Source organism: Coregonus lavaretus (assembly GCF_964263955.1).
Source record: "Coregonus lavaretus genome assembly, chromosome: 22".
NCBI classification, from domain to species: domain Eukaryota; kingdom Metazoa; phylum Chordata; class Actinopteri; order Salmoniformes; family Salmonidae; genus Coregonus; species Coregonus lavaretus.
In genome coordinates, this window is record NC_140009.1 from 17698150 (window position 1) to 17710881 (window position 12732).

The 12732-nt window shown below is 43.8% G+C and overlaps 1 protein-coding gene across 1 annotated transcript; it reads left to right on the forward strand.

Moving 5' to 3' along the window:
- Window positions 1–259: 259 nt before the first annotated feature.
- LOC311150129 (rho-related GTP-binding protein Rho6-like) lies at window positions 260–11005 on the forward strand (the record flags this gene model as incomplete). The annotated part of the gene is made up of 5 exons (XM_084187428.1): window positions 260–379; window positions 1026–1113; window positions 10256–10365; window positions 10535–10669; window positions 10760–11005. The coding sequence occupies 5 exons, from the start codon at window positions 260–262 to the stop codon at window positions 11003–11005; spliced, it is 699 nt and encodes a 232-aa protein (XP_084043554.1).
- Window positions 11006–12732: the final 1727 nt, after the last annotated feature.

The window sequence follows — 12732 nt, forward strand, 5'->3', positions numbered from 1 at the left end:
TAGAACATTAAATAACCTGTAGACATGTTTCCCCCCTCTCTCTAATATCACACGAACCATCAGCAGAACGCTCATTGGCTGTCGCGACAATAAAAAGTTCCGCAGTGTCATACCTCAGCACATACTGCTGGCAGCAAGCTTCATCGCAGGAGGAGAGCATCACGGCGCAACGCACTGATAACTGACAGAGGATTTACAAAGGAGTTGTTTTTCTTTCACATATACATTTATTGTATTCATCAACCAAATCTTATTCACAATGAAGGAAAGGAGACTTACCCAGCCTCTGGTGGAGAGATGTAAACTGGTGTTGGTTGGGGACGTTCAATGCGGGAAAACCGCAATGTTGCAAGTCCTGGCCAAGGATTCCTATCCTGAGGTATGCGATTTCTACCTGCCACATTTGATTGGATTACACACAAAACCTAAAGGCATAGGCCTACTGGAATATTCTACATACATAGGCTATAAAGAGATGATAATTAGATGATAAAGACAAAGAGAATGTGTCAAGTTTATATTTTCTAATACCCTTAACTTTCATTTTCACTAATAACTGCATTGCTAAATTGTGTTAGATTTATGATAGAACTCAAGTCAAGTGTCAAGACACAGATGATTTATTGCTTAATTCTTACATAATGCTTTATCCCAAGATAAGACTTAACATCCTAAGTGTATAATTGATAGGAAACAATTATTTCCTATTTCTTAAAATACTCAAATACATGGGTCTTAAAATGATTTGGCATTTTTCTCTGTTATCATGGAGTTGGCATTTGTTTTAAAATGATCAGATGCCTTATTTGGTCAGACAGACAGTAGGCAGTGGCACAGTAGCCACAAACTAGGATGATCCTTATATGTAAAACTAACACTATTTACACTGTATGTAAATGTACTACTGATGATTACAAGGTTCACTAGTTCACAGGTTGACTGTATTCTAATTTCTATATCCTACATTTACATAGTGTAATTCCCTGTAGTAATACTAATGAACCCATTCCTTTCTGCATCCACAGACATATGTTCCAACAGTATTTGAGAACTACACCGCCTGTTTGGAGCTGGAGGACCAGCGCGTAGAGCTCAGTCTCTGGGACACGTCAGGTGACCATTACACTCTGCACTCTCCATGCATACGTCCAACATACCCTTACAGTAGCACTTTACTTAAAGCCTTACTTAACGTATTTAAGCATGTATAAGCCTTTATAATGTATTACAACAATGGTTATAATGTGTCATGTCTCTCTATATAAGGTGCTCTACCTGCAGATATGTGGTCCTCTGTAGCTCAGCTGGTAGAGCACGGCGCTTGTAACGCCAAGGTAGTGGGTTCGATCCCCGGGACCACCCATACACAAAAAATTTTTTATGCATGCATGACTGTAAGTCGCTTTGGATAAAAGCGTCTGCTAAATGGCATATTATTAGATTAGATTATTATATAGTGGAGGGGGTTTGTCATGTGTGAAATGTGCCTCCAACTTCTTCTCAGGCTACTACTTTGAAATTCCTTTCTCTTGAACAAGAGAGAGTCCAAAAGCACTCCATTTTAAATGTGTCTTTACATTCAAGTTCTCAGAGGAATTGTATTGCAAAACCTGACTTACATTTCCTTGCCTACCCGCTCTGAAAACGATGCAATCTGTAACAATCAAATCAAATCAAATGTTATTGGTCACATACACATATTTAGCAGATGTTATTGCGGGTGTAGCGAAATGCTTGTGTTCCTAGCTTCAACAGTGCAGTAATATCTAACAATTCACAACAATACACAAATCTAAAAGTAAAAGAATGGAATTAAGAAATATATAAATATGAGGACGAGCAATGTCGGAGTGGCATTGACTAAAATACAGTAAAATAGAATACAGTATATATGAGATATATTAGATGAGTAAAGCAGTATCTAAACATTATTAAAGTGACCAGTGATTCCATGTCTATGTACATAGGGCAGCAGCCTCTAAGGTGCAGGGTTGAGGAACCGGGTGGTAGCCGGCTAGTAGACTACCTAAAGACCCATTGGCCATTGTCTCACTGTCTTATTTAGCATCATAGTGTATACTGTATTGTTGTAATTGTTTTCCTTTAAGATAGCGATCTGTTGATCATCTTATACAGCAGCAATGTCCTGCTGCTTATCACAGGTAGTGCTGTGGTAGGCTACTGATCTCTGAGAAGTTAGAGTGGAGGAAGAGCTTTTTCCCAGACAGAGGTGAGACAACATTTGAAAGCAAATTACCATTTGTGTGCATGTTCTCTGTTTCTGTCTCCTCTCCCGTTGATTCATGTTTACAAGGCATAGAATATTAAGGAGACATAGATATCTCCCTCTCCCTCTCGCCACCTACACCCTTACTAGAGGAATGTAATAACTTGTCGGCTCTACATCAAATGTGACACCCATAGTACACGTACACACACACACACACACACACACACACACACACACACACACACACACACACACACAGTGTTGTGGTGACCTACTGACACGGTGGCACCCTTCTACATCTTGAAATGATGTCAACAGAATCAACAGAATCAATAGAACATAGTTCCTTGTGGTTGTGGTGCCATCATTACAGAACCTCTAGCCTGGGGCTTTCTGATTGGGCTGGAAGGAGTTCAGTCGTGCCAGTTGACCTGCAGAGGGGTGGTTTCACTGGCCAGGGGGTTGCCTCCGCATGAGCGGGGGAGTGTTTGTGTGTGTGTGTGTGTTTCAGAGAGCAGAAGGCACATATAAAAAGGAGTGAAATATATCGCTGACCTCCCCTCACAGCCTCATGATGTACTCAGACCAAAAAGCATTATGTAACAGAAAACACAACATTTATTTTTGTCGCTTTGTCTGTTTACCTTCAACAGAAATGGACCAATCTGGATGCTTCTCCACATTTACATTTTTGCACCTCGTTTTAACCTCTTCTCAGCTCTTTCCACCTTAATTTTTTCCACTGTTTCCATTATCATTCCATCAAAAGTGCCTCTATAGTCTCTATCTGTCTCTCTGATGTCCTGTCCTGGCAGTGCTCTCGTCCTTCATGGCCATATCATGGTTTTCTCAGATTGTCCTATAACTAAAGTCTCAGCTCCAGTGTTCAGAGCCATCATCATCTCTGTTTCCCCAGCACTGCATCACCCTGGGCACCTCTGCCAATATGGTAATTGTCTCGTACTGGAAAAACAAGTCCAATCTCTGCCATTCAGTTGCCTCATCTCTTGCCTTTACACACTATACAGTCATTCCCTGTGAATGTCAGACAATTGTCTCCCTCACAGGAGAATGTTTATCAGGCTTTTAATAATGGATCGGATCTGCAGAGAGTGTCACACCTACAGTAGAAGGAAGGAATTCTATATCATGCAAATGCATTTCACACTACCCATAAAAGCATAAGTTGGTTACACTGTACATCTGCATGATGAAGCTTTTCTTAATTCATTATTTCCTGGTAAAGTTTGTGTTTAACGAGTTTCTGGAGTAGGTTAAGAAGCAGGGAGAGGAAATTCGATCTGTTGTTGGTGGGGTGAGTGAGGGAACACAATAGAGGACGGACATCCTGTCAGCGTCTGTTTTTAGCACAGGGTCCTTCCTGTACAACAGAGGGGACCACACATATTGCTGTGATGTCACGTAAGCACTAATGTTATGTTAACATTAACATACTTTTACGCTTTGGTGTGTAGGCATGCACACAAGCATGCACGCACACACATACATACGCACACCAGTGGAGGCTCCTCAGAGGAGGAAGGGGAGGACCATCCTCCTCCTATTTCTGAATTTCAGAAATGTTTTAAGTTAAACATTTAAAAAGCTAGCCTTTTTAGATAAAACAATACTAAATATATTCACGTCACCAAATAATTAATTAAAAAACACTGTTTTGCAATGAAGGTCTACAGTAGCCTCAACAGCACTCTCTGGGGTAGCACCATGGTGTAGCCGGAGTACAGCTAGTTTCCGTCCTCCTCTGGGTACATTGACATAAATATAAAATCTAGGAGGCTCATGGTTCTCACCCCCTTCCATAGACTTACACAGTAATTATGACAACTTCTGGAGGACATCCTCCAACCTATCCGACCTCTTGCAACATGAACTGACATGTTGTCCACCCAATCAAAGGATCAGAGAATTTCTAGTACAGAAAGCATAAGCTACAGCTAGCTAGCACTGTAGTGCATAAAATGTGGTTAGTAGTTGACTCAGAGAGAAAGACAATAGTTGAACAGTTTTGAACAAGAGAGCTAGCTATATTCGTTGTATTTTTTTCACTTTCACTTACTTAGCTTTTTATTTTTATTTCACCTTTATTTAACCAGGTAGGCCAGTTGAACAAGTTCTCATTTACAACTGCGACCTGGCCAAGATAAAGCAAAGCAGTGCGATAAAAACAACAACAACACAGAGTTACACATGGGATAAACAAAACATACAGTCAATAACACAACATATTCTAAGTCCGACCCGCCGAGAGTAGTGACTCTAGTCGGGCGGGCATGTGCAAGCAGCGTTCGATTGAAGAGCATGCATTTCGTTTTACTAGTGTTTAAGAGCAGTTGGAGGCTACGGAAGGAGTGTTGCATGGCATTGAAGCTTGTTTGGAGGTTTGTTAACACAGTGTCCAATGAAGGGCCAGATGTATACAAAATGGTGTCGTCTGCGTAGAGGTGGATCTGAGAGTCACCAGCGGCAAGAGCGACATCATTGATATAAACAGAGAATAGAGTCGGCCCGAGAATTGAACCCTGTGGCACCCCCATAGAGACTGCCAGAGGTCCAGACAACAGGCCCTCCGATTTGACACATTGAACTTTGAGAAGTAGTTGGTGAACCAGGCGAGGCAGTAATTTGAGAAACCACGGCTATTTAGTCTGCCAATAAGAATGCGGTGATTGACAGAGTCGAAAGCCTTGGCCAGGTCGATAAAGACGGCTGCACAGTACTGTCTTTTATCGATCGCGGTTATAATATCTGTGGCAGATCAGGGTGTTGGGTCAAGACGTTTACACAGATCAGACACGGACAGAGTATGATTATCTCAGTTTCAAGGGTGTTTATTAACAAAATAATCAAAAGAAAAGGATGGGTCTCCCCCATGAGACCCTCTCCAGGATACCGTCTCCAACTACACAGAAGTTAGCTTACTTCCCCCAGTCCTCTCCCATGTGCTGCCCTTCTGGCAGCTTTATGGGCCTTGCACAGCTGGTGAGCAATCCGCCCTTAATTACTCATCAGCTCCAATTAGTCCTGTCCGGAGAGCCCGTCGAGACCTGGCACGTCCAGCAGATGGAGTCACCGCCTCGTTATGTATACTCCATCTGATACCAGGCCTCGACGAGTCTCACCCTGGTGGCTGACCTGCTGTATGCCACATATCATTTAGGACCTTGAGCGTGGCTGAGGTGCACCCATGATCAGCTCGGAAACCAGATTGCATAGCGTAGAAGGTACGGTGGGATTCAAAATGGTCGGTGATCTGTTTGTTAACTTGGCTTTCAAATACTTTCGAAAGGCAGTGCAGGATGGATATACAGTGGGGGAAAAAAGTATTTAGTCAGCCACCAATTGTGCAAGTTCTCCCACTTAAAAAGATGAGAGAGGCCTGTAATTTTCATCATAGGTACACGTAAACTATGACAGACAAATTGTGGAAAAAAATTCCAGAAAATCACATTGTAGGATTTTTAATGAATTTATTTGCAAATTATGGTGGAAAATAAGTATTTGGTCACCTACAAACAAGCAAGGTTTCTGGCTCTCACAGACCTGTAACTTCTTCTTTAAGAGGCTCCTCTGTCCTCCACTCGTTACCTGTATTAATGGCACCTGTTTGAACTTGTTATCAGTATAAAAGACACCTGTCCACAACCTCAAACAGTCACACTCCAAACTCCACTATGGCCAAGACCAAAGAGCTGTCAAAGGACACCAGAAACAAAATCGTAGACCTGCACCAGGCTGGGAAGACTGAATCTGCAATAGGTAAGCAGCTTGGTTTGAAGAAATCAACTGTGGGAGCAATTATTAGGAAATTGAAGACATACAAGACCACTGATAATCTCCCTCGATCTGGGGCTCCACGCAAGATCTCACCCCGTGGGGTCAAAATGATCACAAGAACGGTGAGCAAAAATCCCAGAATCACACGGGGGGACCTAGTGAATGACCTGCAGAGAGCTGGGACCAAAGTAACAAAGCCTACCATCAGTAACACACTACGCCGCCAGGGACTCAAATCCTGCAGTGCCAGACGTGTCCCCCTGCTTAAGCCAGTACATGTCCAGGCCCGTCTGAAGTTTGCTAGAGTGCATTTGGATGATCCAGAAGAGGATTGGGAGAATGTCATATGGTCAGATGAAACCAAAATAGAACTTTTTGGTAAAAACTCAACTCGTCGTGTTTGGAGGACAAAGTTGCAGCGGAGGGTGCAGAGCTGGAGGCTGGGGTAGGGGTAGCCAGGTGGAAAGCATGGCCAGCCGTAGCAAAATGCTTATTGAAATTCTCGATTATTGTAGATTTATCGGTGGTGAGTGTTTCCTAGCCTCAGTGCAGTGGGCAGCTGGGAGGAGGTGCTCTTATTCTCCATGGACTTTACAGTGTCCCAAAACTTTTTGGAGTTAGTGCTACAGGATGCACATTTCTGTTTGAAAAAGCTAGCCTTTGCTTTCCTAACTGATTGTGTATATTTGTTCCTGACTTCCCCGAAAAGTTGCATATATGGCGGGGGCTGTTCGATGGTAATGCAGTACGCCACAGGATGTTTTTGTGCTGGTCAAGAGCAGTCAAGTCTGGGGTGAACCATGCTTATTTAAGATGGAGAGGAAAGCACTTTTTAAAGAACAACCAGGCATCCTCTACTGATGGAATGAGGTCAATATCCATCCAGGATACCCGGGCCAGGTCAAATAGAAAGGCCTGCTCGCTGAAGTGATTTAGGGAGCGTTTGACAGTGATGAGGGGTGGTCGTTTGACCGCGGACCCATTACGGACGCAGGCAATGAGGTAGTGATCGCTGAGATCCTCGTTGAAGACAGCGGAGGTGTATTTAGAGGGTAAATTAGGCAGGATGATATCTATGAGGGTGCCCAAGTTTACGGATTTAGGGTTGTACCTGGTAGGTTCCTTGATAATTTGTGTGAGATTGAGGGCATCTAGTTTAGATTGTAGAATGGCCGGGGTGTTAAGCATATCCCAGTTTAGGTCACCAAGCAGTACGAACTCTGAGGATAGATGGGGGGCAATCAATTCACAAGCTAACGAATGCAGCTAACGAATGCAGCTAGCTAGTTTGGCCTACTCAAACACCCGGCTCAAACAGAGAGGGATGCTATGTTAGCTAGCTGGCTATGGCTATTCAACACTGGAAGTCTTCCAAGTCAAGGTAAGCTTTTGGCTTTATATATTTATTGCCACCGGGTCCAGGCAGTGTAACTGCTAAACTTCTTGCTGTACACTACTGCATGATTGTAGCGGGTTTACTAACGCGTTAGTTCTAGTAGCTATGCTGACTAGTATGTTAGCTAATATGGTGACAACGATGTAGGCTGTGTGTAGTGGTTAGCGGTTATGGTATGAAGGTTTGGCTCTGAAAGGTTTTTTCGCCTGTTCACAGACAGCTATTGTGTTGTGCAATGAATTCCACAAGCGAAGGGAAAAGGTGAGAGGAGGACAGTAGATGTGAGAAGGAATTATACTATGAGCAAAGTGAATATGCTGTTTGTATGTGGCTGCTATGAAAGTGAACTGTGTTTGCGGGTGATTAGAGGTGTATTCATTCTGCCGATTCTGTTGAAAAATGTTTCTTAAATGGAAGCAAATGGAACGAAACGGAGATAAACATACCTGAGTTTATCCAATAGAAACTCTCGTTTGCAACTGTTGGACTAATGATTACACCCTAGATAATCTAGATGCAGGCAAGAGTGTGCAAGGCGGTATTGAATGTGTCACTGTCTGTCACCTTGATTACTCCAATTTTTCTCTCGACCTGTGCACCTACTTTGTAAACTTTCATTCATAGGCTAGGTTGTAGCAACTTCTTGATGGTTATAGCGAAAATTTGAGTATCATGTAGTAGCCTAAACCAATCAATGCTACATTGAGCTGGGTGAATGGAATATGAATGCTGTAATAGAAATAAGGCCATGCTCATAAATTTTCTTTATCGTCCTCCCTCATCTTAAACGGCACCGACTGCCACTGACGCACACACACATGCACACACATCACACACACCCATATTAAGGTTTTCTAAGCAATAGTCTTCAGTTTATAACATAAGAAGCATTTACTTTTTAGTTTAGGCATCATTGTTAATGACATTTTACATACAGTACAGTATGTGTTATGCATCATGTCAGTCTGTTGCATCACATAAAACACACCCTAAACACAAAAATCTATGAGTCTCCCCTGATACAGAGATCTTTGTTTCTTCTATCTGATTTCAAGTGGGATCTCTGCAAGGGTTTAATATAAACTCTTTAGGAAACGCAGGGGTGTGATTGGGATAGAATTGTGTACTGTGGCTCTCTCTCACTCTTTATGTGTGTGTGTGTGTGTTTGTTTATGTTTGTCTGTTTGTGTGTTAATGTGATTTATTGGATAATTCTTCTACTAAGTGGGAAGGCGTGGGGCTTTAGTGAAATGATTTACTGTAGATCTGAGTGTGAGGGAGGAAGAACAGTGTCTCTGTGTGTTGAGTGTTGGATTCAAGCATTGTCGGACAAGGCTTTTGCTGTAGTTACCAGGGGGAGTGGGTGGTGTCCTGTGCTGGTACGAATCATTCTTATTGCAACTAATGGAGTTTCTTATTCGCTTGGTACTACGCTCTCCGTAGCCGACGTGAGTAAGACCTTTAAACAGGTTAACATTCACAAGGCCGCAGGGCTAGACGAATTACGAGGACGCTTACTCAGATCATGCGCTGACCAGCTGGCAAGTTTCTTCACTGGAATTTTCAACCTCTCCCTGACCCAGTCTGTAATACCTACATGTTTCAAGCAGACCACCATAGTCTCTGTGCCCAAGAACACCAAGGTAACCTGTGTAAATTATCCGTAGCACTCACATCTGTAGCCATGAAATGCATTGAAAGGTGGTTCACATCAACACCATCATCCCAGACACCCTGGACCCACTCCAATTCGCATACCACCCCAACAGATCCACAGATGAAGCAATCTCTATTGCACTCCACACTGCCCTTTCCCACTTGGACAAAAGGAACACCTATGTGAGAATGTTGTTCATTGACTACAGCTCAGCGTTCAACACCATAGTGCCCTCCAAGTTCATCACTAAGCTAAGGTCCCTGGGACTGAACACCTCCCTCTGCAACTGAATCCAGGACTTCCTGACGGTCCGCCCACAGGTGGTGAGGGTAGGCAACAACACATCTGCCACGCTGTCCTCCCGGTTCATCCACTGCTGCGTGGCCGTGCACCACTCTAACACCATTATTAAGTTTGCAGATGAAGTAGGCCTGATCACCGATGACGATGAGACAGCCTATTGGGAGGAGGTCAGAGACAACAACCTCTCCACAACATTCTCACTCAGGACGGCAGGTAGCTTTGTGGGTAAGAGCGTTGTGCCAGTAACCGAAAGGTCGCTGGTTCTAATCCCCGAGCCGACTAGGTGAAAGATCTGTCGATGTGCCCTTAAGCAAGGCACTTAACCCTAATTACTCCTGTAAGTCGCTCTGGATAAGAGCGTCTGCTAAAATGTAAATGTATTAGTAAGACAAAGGAGCTGATCATGGACTACAGGAAACAGAGTGCCCCCCCCATTGAGCCGAGCTCCCTGCCATCCAGGACCTGTATACCAGGCGGTGTCAGAGGAAGGCTACTGTCTATTATCTATCCTGTTGCCTAGTCACTTTACCCCTACCTATTTTCACCTTTACCTATATGTACAGTATATAGCTACCCCAATTACTTTGTACCCCGGCACATCGACTCTGTACTGGTACTCCCTGTATATAGTCATGTTATTTTTACTCATAATTTTTATTTGTTTTTCACTATGTATTTATTCCCTGTATCACTATTTCTATATTTTATTTAATCTTATCTTTAACTCTGCATTGTTGGAAATGGAACCGTAAGTAAGCATTTCACTGTTGGTCTACACCGGTTGTCTACAAGCATGTGAGAAATAATGTGATTTGATTTACTGTCCTATTGAAAGCCCTGTGACTGACCCCAGCAGATTTGTTTGACCCTACAGGCTCTCCGTACTACAATAACGTCAGACCCCTGTGCTACAGCGACTCAGACGCTGTGCTCCTCTGTTTCGACATCAGCCAACCAGACTCATTTGACGGTGCACTGAAAAAGGTAAGGCCCTTGTCTTTGTGATCATCATTGCTGTTGTCAATTTCTTCTTCCTCCTCATCGTTTGCCATCATCACATTCATCATGATCATTCTCTCTGTGCACACGTTACATCTGTGGTGATGATACATTATAACAACCTCCTGACAGCCATATGTCCTTTTCGTTGCAGTGGAAGACAGAGATCTTGGATTTCTGCCCCAGCACACGCATCCTTCTGATAGGCTGTAAAACAGACCTGCGCACAGACGTGTGTACGCTCATGGAGCTGTCCAATCAGAAGCAGACACCCATCTCACATGAGCAGGTGAGTCTTACATATTTCTCTCTCTCTCTCTCTCTCTTTGGTCTCTCGCTCTCTCCGTCTCACTCCTGTTCTTTCCCCTTCTTGCTGCAGGGCTCCTCCATGGCCAAGCAGCTAGGTGCAGAGGCCTACTTGGAGTGTTCGGCCTTCACCTCAGAGAAGAGCATTCACAGTGTCTTCCGTACTACAGCCCTGGCCTGCATCAGCAAGCTGCAGCCCTCCACCAAGACCAGCCCCGCCCGACGCCTCTCCAAGAGACTCCTTTTCCTGCCCAGCAAGTCTGACCTCCTCTCCTCCACCTTCCGCAAGGACAAGGCCAAGGGCTGCTCCATCATGTGAGGGAGGGAGGAAGAACCCAGACTGGGGTGGCCAGAGATGCACTCCATTGAACAGTCCAACGGGCAAAAGGGGGTGCAAGGTGGTAGAGGGGCAGGGGAATCGGAAGTAAGGGGGAAGGAAGGGGTTTCTCTTGAACCCCTCTGGCCTCCCCCAACGTCCTCCCCAGTCACCACCACCACTGACGCCTCTCTTAAAAAAAACTGCCACCCCTCCATGGTTTACTCTGTATAGGATATACTGGTCCTCTTCATGATCACCCCCCCACAAGCACACACAGACCCATACACACCACACCATCATAGCTTTGTGTAGACTTCCTTTTATAATGACAGTGAGAGCAAAAGGTGGCAACTAAATTATTTGTTATTTTGCCCACTGCACATGATAGGTGTGTGTTTTAGGGAGGTGATTAATTTACAGCATTCCAGTTCTAGAAAGTTGTGTACTACTCACAGGTACACAACAGCATGCACTTCAAGGTGTTAACCTGAAACATTGTGGAGGCCTCTGCTGTTACTATAGCAGCTAGCTAACGCTCCTCCCTACGCAGTGCTGTGTGCCAGTTAGAGCTGATTTAGGGTAAGTTTCTACACTCTTTCTTTTCCGAGAAAATAGCAGTTGTAAACATGGCATCTCATCACGTTTCTTCTGTGAGACCTCTTTGGAATGTCGACGTGTGTGCTCTCTGCCATCCATCTGTCATCCTTGCTCTAGATGAAAGTTTTAACTTGAAAAGGATAAGGTGGCCACCTCTACATTCCGGGCAATGAGATGGAACGGTACCCAGAGTACCCAGAGTAATGCAACTGGGGGGGTTGAGAGAGTGGGCCTTAAAGGAATTATTTCCATGGTGACCTTTGCAGTTATTATTTTAGGAAATTGAATCTGTCAGTAATGAAACAGGATCTGGGGGAGGGATTTAGCAAGCACACCACTCTTAAAAGAGGCAGTGGGGAGGATGGACTGATAGAGTGTATGTCTGAAGAAGTGCAATATGACTCAATGTTCAATGGGCTACTAACAGTAAGATGGAGGACATGCTTTGCTCTGACCAGGGAAGAACTGGGGATGATGGAAAGACAGATTTCTCTTCAGTCACTCTTTCAGTCCTGATGGCCTCTCTTCTTCATCTCAATTTGTTTAACTTCAGACATTGATGGAGTGGAATGACATTACAGTAGGCCACCTATACTGTTTTTATTAAGATGATAAACAGAGCTGGCTTGACTGCAGCACTGGTGGTGGTTTCCCCACTTAAAAACTAATCGTGTTTAAATTTTTAATAAAAAACATGAATTAATTGAATGTGAGCCACCTGTTTCCTCTGATATGAAAGGAGAAGAGTCCTGGTTCCTCTAAACCTCATTTGGATAATTCTTCATCTTAAATCCACTGGCCTTACAGTTACGTAACACATAAAAGAGAAATAATCCTTAACTTTGAGCTTTTAACCATAGCATTGAAAGAGTCAAGAGCTCACTCACTATGCCTCAACAAGCTCACTGGTGGTGGGAATCAGCTGAGTATGTCATTGTCAACACTGGGCTGAAAGAGAAGTCGCCTTCCTGCTCCACAATTGGTCACCTGAGATGAGACTCTCTAGAGTCGTCATTCTTGTAGTATGGCTGGCCATTATTGATGAGAGTACAGGATCAAGGCCTTTACAAAGATGTGTATCTCATTCATACTTTGTGGAGAGCTTAAGAAATGTAGATGGGGTAAAGGTT